This window comes from Eschrichtius robustus, chromosome 6 (genome assembly GCF_028021215.1).
Source record: "Eschrichtius robustus isolate mEscRob2 chromosome 6, mEscRob2.pri, whole genome shotgun sequence".
In the NCBI taxonomy this organism is placed as follows: Eukaryota; Metazoa; Chordata; class Mammalia; order Artiodactyla; family Eschrichtiidae; genus Eschrichtius; species Eschrichtius robustus.
Window position 1 is genome coordinate 145,687,136 of NC_090829.1, and position 11,198 is coordinate 145,698,333.

Here is an 11,198-nt window from a genome sequence, read left to right on the forward strand (position 1 = left end):
CCCTGCAGACAAAACGTCCCTGGAGGCGGCGGGCAGCCCATCCCTAAGGCTGCCACCGTTCTGGAAGTCTCCTATGGTCAACAGAAATCCACCCCATGACAGAGTCAGACAACTGGCTGAGAAAACATGCGCGAGCGACTGCCCTTACCTTTAGCAAGAATGTCAAGGCCGTGCCTGTCATTCAGGAAACATCTGCTTCCAGATCAGACTTTGGAAAAATATTTATTAGGGAGGACGGCTGCAAAGCCCACCTTCAAGAAGAGGCAAGTCGAGGTGGCCCTGCCATACCGGAGGGCATCTGGCTACGGCCCCTCACAGCAGAGGGCACAGGGGCAGGTCTGCCCAGCCAGCCCCTCCTGCCCTGGCGTGGTGCCCATCCACAGCGAAAGCTCGGCTTTCCTGGGTGGGCGAGGCTTCCTGAGGACGCAGCCCTGTGCGCCGAGGCTCAGCCTGGGGTCGAGCAGAGGCCGCAGCTGTGCCCCGCCCCGCTCTCCCAGGTGTTCGGGAAGACGCCAGGCTTCAGCTCAGGGTCCCCGCTGACAGTCACTCCATGGCCTCCTGCAGCTCCTGCTTCTGCAGGGCCTGGAGCCGGCTGACCACGCGCTGGTGGACGGCCTCCAGCCCCTCGCTGTCTAGTTCCCGCAGCAGCAGGAGGACGGCGGTCAGGATGTTGTTCTGGGGGCACAGAGAGTCACCGCGTGAGCATCACGCCTGCGAGGCCGGGCCGCCCGCACCACGACACACGCGCACATCGCGGGAGCACAGCCTGCAGGAGGGCGGCCTTGCAGGCAACAGATGGAGACTCCGGCGGACGGAAGCCACAGTCGTGGCACGGGTGTGGCACTCACCGCCGGCAGGGACTTCCTACGAACTGACTTACCTCCTGTTCACAGCCCTGAGGCCCAGAGAGGCTGGGCGGCAATGCAGCAGGGGCCAGAAGCAGGCTCTCAGCAACATGCACTCAAATGCACACGTGCTTAGTGTGTGATGCACCCGTGTCCACATAGCTACACCTGGTTTCCATCTGCATTTGAGCAGGGAAACATTGCCACTTCTACTAGGAAAATTCTGGAAGGGTTTTGCACAAGGCGGCTACTTGAGCTGATCCCTCTTGTGGGATGACCTGAAGCACAGCCGCAAGCCGGAGCATGCGGCCCGTGTGGACACGTGAGGACGTCGCTCAGAGGCTCACGTCTGGGGTGCTGAGCCCTGGCTCTGCAACGCCCTAAGACTCCTGCTCCCCTCAAATCTCACCAGCCCTCCCCCATGTCCCCAGGTCTTCCTGGCCACCGGCACCTTGCACTCGGAGGCTTGCGGGGGGCTCGATACCCACAGGGACACCCAGCCTGGCCGGGACCCTCGGTGGCAGAGCCAGGGCCCTGCTGTTCTCTGCTTTCAGAGCAGGTGTCCTGTTTGAGCAGGTTTGATGGTCTTTCGTTTGCATTTATGGCAGGCGCGGAGTTGAACCAGTGTCTTCACTCTCTGGTCCACTCTGCGCTGCAGAGGCCCTGGAGTGGGAGTGAGGGTGGGGGGAGCTTCAGGCCTTAGCCCACCTGCTGGGCAGACCTGCCACTGGGGACGGTACACACCTCAGGCTCCTCCCAAAACATGTGGGAAGTGTGTGCAGGGACCCTGAGCTGCCCCACGCGGCCACCTCACTGAGAGTGTTGTCACGAGGGGACAGTGACCTGCCGGGGTGGGGCAGGGCGGGGGAGACTAGCCACAGGCCAAGTGACTGCTGCCAAGATCGGCCTTCAGCCTGCGGTCACATCTGTCCACAGCCCTGGGGGCTGGCACTTCCAAGGACGGGGCCTCAGTCCATCCACTTCTGTACCTCCCGTGAGCTTTGCACGCATTTCAAGTGGTCACCACATGAATGAGCGAGGCCCAGCCCGTGGCTTCAGGCAGCCTCGCTCGGACTGTGGTGCCCCCCTTCATGATGCCACAGGGAGGTCACAACACCTGACAGCTCTGGTCAGGCCGAGCCAGGGGCTGGAGCAGGTGCTGGGCCTCCCCACAGACCCTGGTTCTGCTCAGACAGCTCCCCTTCCCACGTGAGCCGGTGGCGAGGCCCCCTCTGGGCTGAGCTGACTGGTGACCCGTTCCCCTGCCAATGACCGGCTCAGGGAACTGACACCGAGCCTGCTGGGGGGCAAGGGCACGTGGGGAAGATGTTGCACTGGTAAGAGGACACACGGCAAGAAACGGCCCCACCCTTCTGCCGGCCGCGAGCCTGGAGCAGGGCATCCCTGTGAGCGCGGGACGAGCCCAAGCACAAGCCAGAGTGACACGAGAGGACTTGGAGGGACCCGGGTCTTCGCCGATGTCACTCAACTGCCCACATGACCTACTTATCGTTCAGCCAACAAGCTGTGATCCTTACAGGGATGCCTGCGGAGCCGTGGGGCCTGCCGCCTGGTCACTGCACAGGGACACCGCCGCTGCCCTGGCCAGGAGGGTCCCTGCCTCTAACCGCAGGCGGGAGGCCTCTCCCCAGGCAGCAACCTTCCCGCCCCCAGACCGCCCTCGGCACAGCCCCGGGTGCGGGGGGGCCCCCGCTGTGCACTCAGGCACCCCTCCTCCGTCTGCCACGTCCAACCAGCTTAGATGTAGACACAGACACCGGACCCAGACGGTCGACTTCCCACCCTCTAGGGCCTGGCTTCGCGCGTTCCTGTGGTGTCTCCAGCCCCCGGCCCCCGACCCCCGGCCCCCAATCTCCACATTCTGGGGCCACTTCCGGCCAGAGCAGCTTCTCTCACACTCACCCTGTTCTTGCGACTGCTTTGGGCCGCCCTCTGCGGGAAGGAAGGAAACTGGTCCCGGGAAGGGCGCTTCAGGCCGAGCTGCCCCTGGATGCTGCTGGCGGGGGCGGGTGGGGGGAGGGCAGTGTGCGTGAGGCCCGGGGGGCACGGAGCCCCGCCCGCACTGTTCACACAGCATCTGTGGGCCCAGCGCCTCGGGGCACAGCGAGGAAGAGGCTCCTAAAAGCGGACCCCACCCCATCCGCAGGGAGAGCCCCACTGCAGGACCCTGCTTCTGGGGGGACAGGAGCAGTGGCCGGGGGGCGGGGCAGCTCTACTTCTCTGACCCCTGGGGTCACCTCCCTGCTCCTGGAGCTCCCCCCAGGGCCGGGGGGTGGGGCACGAGCACAGATGATGCACGAGCCCCGGACAAAGAGCAAAAGCCATGTGCCCTCCCTCTCCCGCCGCGGGGCAGCAAGGCGCACGGGCCTCATCTGCAAGCGGGCGCCTGGCCTGGGGCCCTGTTGTGAACAGTGGTCTCCACCACGTTCCCCAAGTCCAGTTTCTGCCCACAAACGTCTGTGACAATCATTCAGTTGAGGTGCCCTGTGGGTCAGGGAGGGCCCGGCCCTCCCTCAGCCCACCTGCCCCGCCGTCCCCAGGGTTCCTGAGGCTGCACAGAGGCTCGGTCGGCCACGGCCGTGGCCACGAGGCTTCCCTCCTGCGCAGAGGGCCCTGCACGCCCACTAGCCCACCGCCCCAAGTCCACCACTCCCTGCGGAGGGCTGGTCCCACACGCGCACGAGCTCCCTGCCCTGGGCCTTCTCTTGGCCACGTGGCTGACCCCAGGCTGGGGGCCCCTGAGAGCCAGCCCAGAAACAACCACCCGCACGCCCCCTCCAGCCCCAGAGGCACAGCCGCGCGCGGGAGGACCGGGCAGGCTCGCGGGCCACACCTGGTCTCCTCCTCGCCGAGGCTCAGCGGGTCCCGTGGCATCTCGGCGGCGGCATCCACGGCGCTCGGGGTGTAGGACAGCTCGGGCGGGCCACTCCCCAAGTCCTCTCTGCTGGGGGCCGTGACCTCCTCTCCCTCCACCAGCGCTCGGGACACCTCCTCCTCCGTCACAGCTTGGGGGGGAGGGGAGGGGGAGGGGCAAGACATCAGCGGCCTCACCGCGAGCGAGCCCCCTGAGCCGTGGCCCGGCCGGCCCTCGGCGCTCAGCACGGTCTGCTTCGGAGTTGAGGCGGCTGTCTGTCCACCCCGACGGCCAGCCCCCGGGAGCAGGGCTGGGTCCCCCACCATTGCATCCCGCCCTGGAGGTGCTGGAGACACGACTGATGGCCAATGACTGCTTGTGAATCTGAATGTCAGCATTTGCCAAAAGCAGGTAGATACTCATAAAAAACCCTAAACTAAGACAGGTTTTTAAAAGGAACAGACTACACTATATTTCTTCTATTTCACTCACACATGACAGTTTATGTGAAGTTTATTTATATTAAAATCATTCACCTAGGAGAAAATAATCGTGCACATAAGGGTCAGGAACCAGCACAGAGAACGCCAGGGGATTCACAAGAAAAAGGCATGGCCCTGGAAACGAGCTGGAACCCCAGAGGTGGGAGCAGGAAGGGCCCACACACATCACCTCGTGGGTGATGGAGGAGACGCAGGGTGAAACTGCAGGAAGGCGCCCCCCATCCCCCCACCCCACCCCTCCAACAGCAAGGCAACCCGGGGTGGGGGGGGTCAAGGAGCGACGCAGCGCCCTCACCTGCTGGCATCACCACCTTGGGACCCTGTCGACCAGCAGCGATGCTGCCCGGCCACCCAGACCGTCACGTGCTCCCGGGGCAGGAGGACGAGCATTTGGAGCAGAGGGTACTTAGCAGGATAAAAAGGAGAAGCAGCAACTCAGCGCTTCGATGGCGGGACAGAGAAACAACTATGCGGGTTCAGCTGAGATCCTGCACTCCGCGAGGGGCCACCCCGGGTGGCAGACGGCACAACCTGGGGCACCCCGAGGAGGCCGGCCTCCCCGGCCCCTGCGCGAGGGCAGGGGTGGAGCCTGCTCGCGTGCGACCCGGCCCGCGGGCACCTACCCTGGTTGTCCAGCTTCTGCAGGTGAGGCAGGTTGCGCAGGACGGTCATGCGGTAGAGGTGAGGGCAGGCGCCGCAGCAGGGGTTCTCCGCCAGCCACAGCACGCGCAGGCACGGGAGCCCCTTCAGGTAGAAGAGCTCCGCCAGACTGGGGATGCAGTTCTTGCGCAGGTAGAGCTCGCTCAGCTGCCAGCAGCGGCTCACGGGCTCCAGGGTGGAGATGCTGTTGACGCTGCGGGGAGACGGCCGTCAGTGCCCGCCGGGGCACCCCCGCCCCACGGAGACGAGAGCGCTGCTGGGCCAGTGCCCACCTGCCCTCGCCTTAGAAGTAGGTCTGACCCGGCATAGCTAGTCAAGTGCAAGGGAGGGCCCAGGCCCAGGAGAAAGCCCTGGGGGCGGGGGAAGCTCCTCTAGCTGAAGGTGGGAGCGGCAGCCCCCGCTCTGTTGAGGCCGCGAGGAGTCAACCTTGGGGGTAGGAGGTCTCAGCCCCCTTATAGGACAGGAGACTGCGGCCTCCCTGGGACACACCAAGCCCAAAGCTGGCAGCGGCCAGGAAAACCCATGTGACTGAGAACCGAGCACTGAACTTCCAAACCCCAGGTTCACAAGAGAAACAGCTACCGGTTTAAATTATGAGTGAACCAGAGACAGGAAATCAGCCAGGCACCAGGCAGAAACCTACAGGTCTGAGCTGACGGAACGGGATCACCCCCTGCACACCCAGTCGGACCAGCTGGCTGAGCTCGAGGGGGGCAGCCAAGCACCCTCATGCCCTGAGCCCCAGGCCGCAGGGGACCCTGCCCGACGTGCCAGACCGGTCTAGACCACCCTTTGCTGGCCGCTGCATTTGTGCTGGGCAGGCTGTCCCAACTCCTGCCTTAGGGCCGCTGCTGCCACACCCGACACTCGCTTGTCAACGTGGTTGCTGGAGTGCTCGGCACCACCTCGCCCGGCAGCCGGGACGAGGCTGACGCCATCTCACCGCCAGCAAACCCAGGCTTTGGGATCCTCACCATCAGGGAAGCTGCGCAGGCCATGGGGTGAAGCGAGAACTTCAACGTGCAGGGCCCGGAGTCCCCTCCTCGCCCACTGGGCTAACGCTGCCGTTGCTACAGACCGAATGTGTCCCCCAGATTCAGATGCTGAGATCCTGACCCCCAGTGCAGTGGTGTTAGGAGGTGGGGCCCCCATGAGCGGGGTCAGCGCCCTTATAAAAGGGACCCCACAGAGCTCTCCACCCTTCTGCCAGGTGAGGACACAGGGCGAAGATGCCGTCTGTGAGCCAAGAGGCAGCCCCTCACTAGACCCTGATCTCGGGCTTGTGGCCTCAGAACTGCGAGGAATGAATGTCTGTAAAATCCCACTAGAGCGGCCAGAATGGACTAAGCCTTCCTGCCCACGGGCACTGAGACCAAAGCCAAACGACGTCATCTCACAGGACGGCCAACCCGCATCCAAGCAGCAGTCCCCACCAGTTCAAGCGGCCAGACAGCCAGGCGACAGCCCTGGGCACTGTCCTCCCTCGGCTGCGGCGGTGAGAACCCCTGCTGCACGACAAGGGGGCCTTCGGCTCAGAGGCCCAGCAACTTGCCCCAGGTTCCTCAGACAGCGCTCGGCAGCGACAGGGTTAAGTCCGCAGCCCGCTGCAAGTTTCCTGCTGTCTTTGGGTAATGAAAGTGTATACATTTGTTTGTCAGGTAAGGCCTTCTGGGGCGTGGGCTCAAATCCCAGCTTCACTGATAATCGTACCAGGTAAGTGACAGTGGACGGCTGGCTCCTGCACATGCTGGCGCTCCGTGCTCCCCACTGCACCTGCTCTCCTCGCCTCCACCCCACCCCACCCCGGGGCCACTGCTGCCTTCACCCCCGTCTGATGGGTCTTACAGCCAGGGAAGCCAAGGCACACAGGCCCGAGCTGGGCCCCGGGTGGGAGACCGGTCCTGGGCCCACTCCTTCATTCATTCCTTCATCCCGCAAGAGGGTGCCGGCCTGAGCCTGTCGGGTCAGGGCTGGGGGTGCGTGAGCACAAGGTGGGCGGCACGGCACCCACCAGGTGACCCTGGAAAGCGCAAAGGAGGCCGAGCAGAGGGCTAGGGAGGGACAAACAGGATGGCCGGCTCTGTGATGAGGAAGGTAAGTCACGGGATCTGCACGGGACCAAGGGCCTACGACCCCACACACAGCGCGAGCCCTGCGACCTTCTGAGCTGCCAAACAGGGAGTCTGCCTTCCTTACAGGGCTTAAATCTCCCTGAGGTTTCAGGTGTGGGGACCTGCAGAAAGCACCCACCCTGGCATCTGGGCATCTGGCAGGGTCAGCTCCCTCCCGGGCCCAGAGCGGACAGGACAGAGCTCAGGGCTGGAGGGCGTTCCTCCCTCCCCCTGACCCTGCAAACTCCCCAGGCGCCTGAAGCCCCAAAGGCAGTATTTGGTTCTTTCGAGGCTTCCTTTGTTAAACCGCTAATGGCTCTGGAAGAGGTCAACTATTACCAAGGACAGATCGTGTGATGCAGGGAAGCTGGCAGAGCTCCAGGCAGTGACAGAACCAGGAGGGCGGAAAAGGCTGGCGCGCTGGGGCAGACGTGGTCACGCTGGGGCGGCTGCTCACCGTTAGGAGGGCGGCACCCACTGACCCCTGGACGGGCAGGCGAGCTCAGGGGGAGGCCCGGGTGCCCTCCAGGAAGGGGGCGGAGCTGCCAGGCCCTCGTGCTGCCTGGGCCCGGCCTGCAGCAGCGGCCCTCCCAGACCTCGTTGGGAATTTTCAGGTTATCTAAGGGCCTACAGGAGGGATCTGAACACTTTCCTCCTCCTCCAGCCCCAGTGACTTAAGAGTGGGGCGGGCCGGCATTTAGTACCTGAGGGTGATCACTTCCAGGCTGGGCATTTCCCGGCAGATGGAGATCTAGGAAGGAAAAGAATGTGATTTTGCAAAAGTCGCTGGGCGCTGGCCCTGTGACGTCACCCCTCTCCAGCAGCCAAGAGAACCAAGATGGAGCCGCAGTCTACCCCACGCCAAGGGCCTAAGCAGAGGAGCTTCCTTCACCCCAGGAGCACGCAGGGCTCTGCATCCCGCTCCCCTCTGCAGCCCAGACGTCCCCTCTACCTGATGGAGAAACGGGCACCCTCTCCACAACTTTAAACAGCATCATTACTACCAAATGCTGCCAGCCCTCGAGACGGAGCATTCCTAATTTTACATGCCCTCGAAGGACATTGGTAAGGGGAGCTGAATGGACAGAGAACCTTTCTTCTTGCTGCCCCTGACATCCAGGGAAAGGACAGAAGCCGCTTCTGGCCAACAGAGCTGTGCCAATAGGGAGACAGGCTTGAAACTGGATCTCAGACCATCTTAACACTGACTCAGCGGAAGAGAGCAGTGGGGCTCAGGATGGTCCATGCAGGCTCCCTGACCTGTAAGGCTGATGAACGGTGAAGCCCCAAATATCTGTGTGCCTGCCAGACACCACGCATGGCGCCAGATGGGGTCCTGACATCAACAAGCGCGCTGCCTGGTCCGAATGCTTCACATTTGCGGTGGATCTGTTTTCTGTTACAGTGGTGTTTTGCTTCGTTTGTTTTTGCTGCTGAATAGGCAGCACTTCAGCTACAGAATGAGGCGGAACCGGCTCTTCTGGACAGCCCTGACAGCATTTCCAACTTTGTTTCTCAGAAAAGGTATGGTTCAAGGTACAAAAGAGAAGTCAATAAGAACCCGCTGACTAGCACCCACACTCTGTACGAGCTGGAGACATTCATCCCAGAAACAGGCAGCGGGGGTAGAAATCTATTCATGGACTTACAGCTCAGCCCAGTGGCCCAGTTCCGTGCTCCGCCCCCACCCAGGCCCCATCTCTTCCTGCCATGGGAGTCGGGGTGAAGCTGGATCTGACCAAGGGGAGGAGCTGAAGTGAAGAAACTCCTCGGGGACGTGACGTCCAGAAACCCATACAAAGAAACCTCCAGCTGAGTGCACTGCTTCTTAAAGTCAACCAAGCCACTGGGGCTCTTCCCCGGGTGGGAGCAGGTCTGTGCCTTGGACCTGCCCGCTCCTCTGAGAGGCCTGCCTTTCACCTGCAGGAGAATGTGTGCAGGAACGTCACAGTGCACTTGGGTGCTACAGAACTTTTCTTTCATGAGTGGTCCCGCCTTACAAAAACTGCTCAAGGAACAAAGGACTGGTCGGCCGCCTGGATCGAATGGGAGCGGTCTGTCAATTTAACCAGCCTCTTGGGGACCAGGGATTGTCTGGAGATGATCAGCATGATACTTACATCAGTGAGACGGCTGCCCCTGGGGAGAGAAAAAGACATATGCGCTTTTATTTTGTTAAAGTTGAATTTAAAACATTAAAAACAAAAATTAATGACAAACGTCTACAAACTTTAAGAGTCTGTGATTTTAACGACAAAGTAAAAGACAGCTTTCCCAGATAACTGACAAAGGTGCCAAAAATCGTTTCCTGGTTGATTTTGGACAAAACTATTTGATACTGGCGGGCTCCTTCGCAGACTAAGGCACGGGCAGAGGTTGCCCCATTTGAAGGACACAAAGATTTACTCATTCTCAAGGCTGTTTCACTGAGGGATAATTCCCTCACTAATGTGCATAAACAAGGGAGTCTTTGTAAGGGCCAAGTTCAAAGGCTAAACATGCGACTTATGAAACACACTTCAGAAAGCCTGGAATAGGGCTGTTATGCCTCCCCGCTTAGGGGAAGAATGACCGCCCCACGCAGAACAAAGGCACGCATTATTGAAAACAATGACAGGGATGCTGTGGCCAAAATACCAGAAGTGCAGCGCAAAGAGAAAGGCTTTTAATGAACAGGCAGAGCTCACTGCGGTCAATCTGCCCGACACCAGTGGGAGGACGGTCTACTTCTGGCTGAGCGCCACCTGAACTGTCCAGTGTACAAGGCGCGTGGAGCCGTGCTCTGAACCCCCAGTGAACGTGTGCGGACCTTTCTGGAGTTTCAGAAGTACTTCTGGTCCTTCCTCGGCTCAGCTAGGCCTGGCCGCCCTGCCTTTGAACCTGCACCTGTATCTCTTCCTGTCACCTCCCAGACAGTGAGTCCCCTGGGGACAACCCCTCTCCGCACCCCCCCAGGGCTCAATTACAAAAATGTTTACTGAAGCATCACTCTAGAGTCTCAGTTTCCTTTCTTTCCCCTAGCAAGGGTGTCAATCACCTTGATCTCCCACCTTATCAGCAGGCCTGGCTCCCAGGGACTGCTGGCAATGTCAGAAATGAGACCTGTCCACAGAGGGAAACGTCTGCCCACTAAAGCTACCTAGAAGCCCAAGAGCCAGTCTTCAAGGTAATTCCAATTGTTTCCAGCAAGGAGGGCAGCTTTGGAGCTGTGTGTGAAATACCACTGCTCAGGAGGAGTGAAAATTCTGAAACGACCTTTCCCCAAAGGCCCCCTGAGCTTATGGCATCACCTCCCAGAGGCTGTGAGCCCCTGGGACCGGGCAGACCAGCCTGGACAGGGGCCAGGAAGGTGAGGCCAGAGGTGCCCCCCTCCACCCCGAACCCCTCTGCATCCTCCGCAGGCCCTTCTCGGTCCCGCCCCAGAGCAGAGGGGGCGGGCTGGGGTCCCCGCTCCAGGGCCGAGGTGCTGGGCAGGGGTCTCCATTCCTAGGCGGCTCTTCCCAGCCCTGTCCCAGGGAGAGGGTCCCGGGAAGGGGGTGCCGGGCAGCGGGGAGGACACGCGGGGACGGCCCCCGGCCTCTGGGCCTCACCAGCAGTTGAGCTTCCGCACGCTGTGCAGCTCTGAGGCCTTGGCCCGGGACAGGACCATCTTCCGCGTCAGCTTCATGACGGTGGGCCGCCCAGAGCCCTCACCCCAGCCCAGCTCTCAAACCCCCAGCTTCCACGGAGGCCATCCACCAGGCCGCGGCGTTTCTCCAAGAGGCGGGGCCCGCGTCGTCAGGGGCGGGTGCTGAGAGCCCATTGGCCGGCAGCGAGGGGGCGGGCCGGCGCGAGCGCAGTGGGGCCGCCTGGGCTTCTGCTCCGCGCATTGGCTCCGCCTCGCCCGCTCCGCTGTGCCCCCGGCGCCGCGCGCCCGGTTCTGCTCATGCGCATTGTGGGGACGCCCGGCTCTGACGCAATTCTGGCGCGGCTCTGGCGCGATTCTGAGGCGACAGGGTTGGAGACTGCAGCCAGCCGCGGGACCCCGGTTGGGTCCCGAATCCCAACCCCCGGCCCCCAGCCCCCTCCCCGATCCCCGAACCCTGGACACCAACCCCGGGCCCCAGTCCCCGCCCCGAGTCCCAAATCCCGAACCCCATCCCCGGGCCCCAGTCCCCGCCCCGAGTCCCAAATCCCGAACCCCATCCCCGGGCCCCAGTCCCTG

At 62.2% G+C, this 11,198-nt stretch overlaps 1 protein-coding gene across 2 annotated transcripts; it reads right to left on the minus strand.

Moving 5' to 3' along the window:
- Positions 1–203: 203 nt before the first annotated feature.
- CFAP410 (cilia and flagella associated protein 410) lies at positions 204–10,750 on the minus strand. 2 transcript variants are annotated; one of them, XM_068547191.1, is made up of 7 exons: positions 10,585–10,750; positions 9,115–9,133; positions 7,699–7,745; positions 4,847–5,076; positions 3,700–3,871; positions 2,769–2,859; positions 204–675 (listed from the first exon to the last, which is right to left on the minus strand). In XM_068547191.1, the coding sequence occupies exons 1-7, from the start codon at positions 10,659–10,661 to the stop codon at positions 544–546; spliced, it is 768 nt and encodes a 255-aa protein (XP_068403292.1). In that variant the 5' UTR covers positions 10,662–10,750; the 3' UTR covers positions 204–543. The 2 variants fall into 2 exon arrangements, with proteins under 2 accessions (XP_068403292.1, XP_068403291.1); XM_068547190.1 differs by having other exon boundaries at positions 2,769–2,862.
- Positions 10,751–11,198: the final 448 nt, after the last annotated feature.

Coding starts and splice junctions, on each gene's coding strand:
- CFAP410 (XM_068547190.1), bottom strand. CDS start 10,661: ATGAAGCTGACGCGGAAGATGGTCCTGTCCCGGGCCAAGGCCTCAGAG. Junction 2,863..3,699: donor CTCGGCGAGGAGGAGACCAG/GTGTGGCCCGCG, acceptor CGCCCCCGCCAG/CAGCATCCAGGGGCAGCTCG. Junction 676..2,768: donor AAAGCAGTCGCAAGAACAGG/GTGAGTGTGAGA, acceptor CTGTGCCCCCAG/AACAACATCCTGACCGCCGT.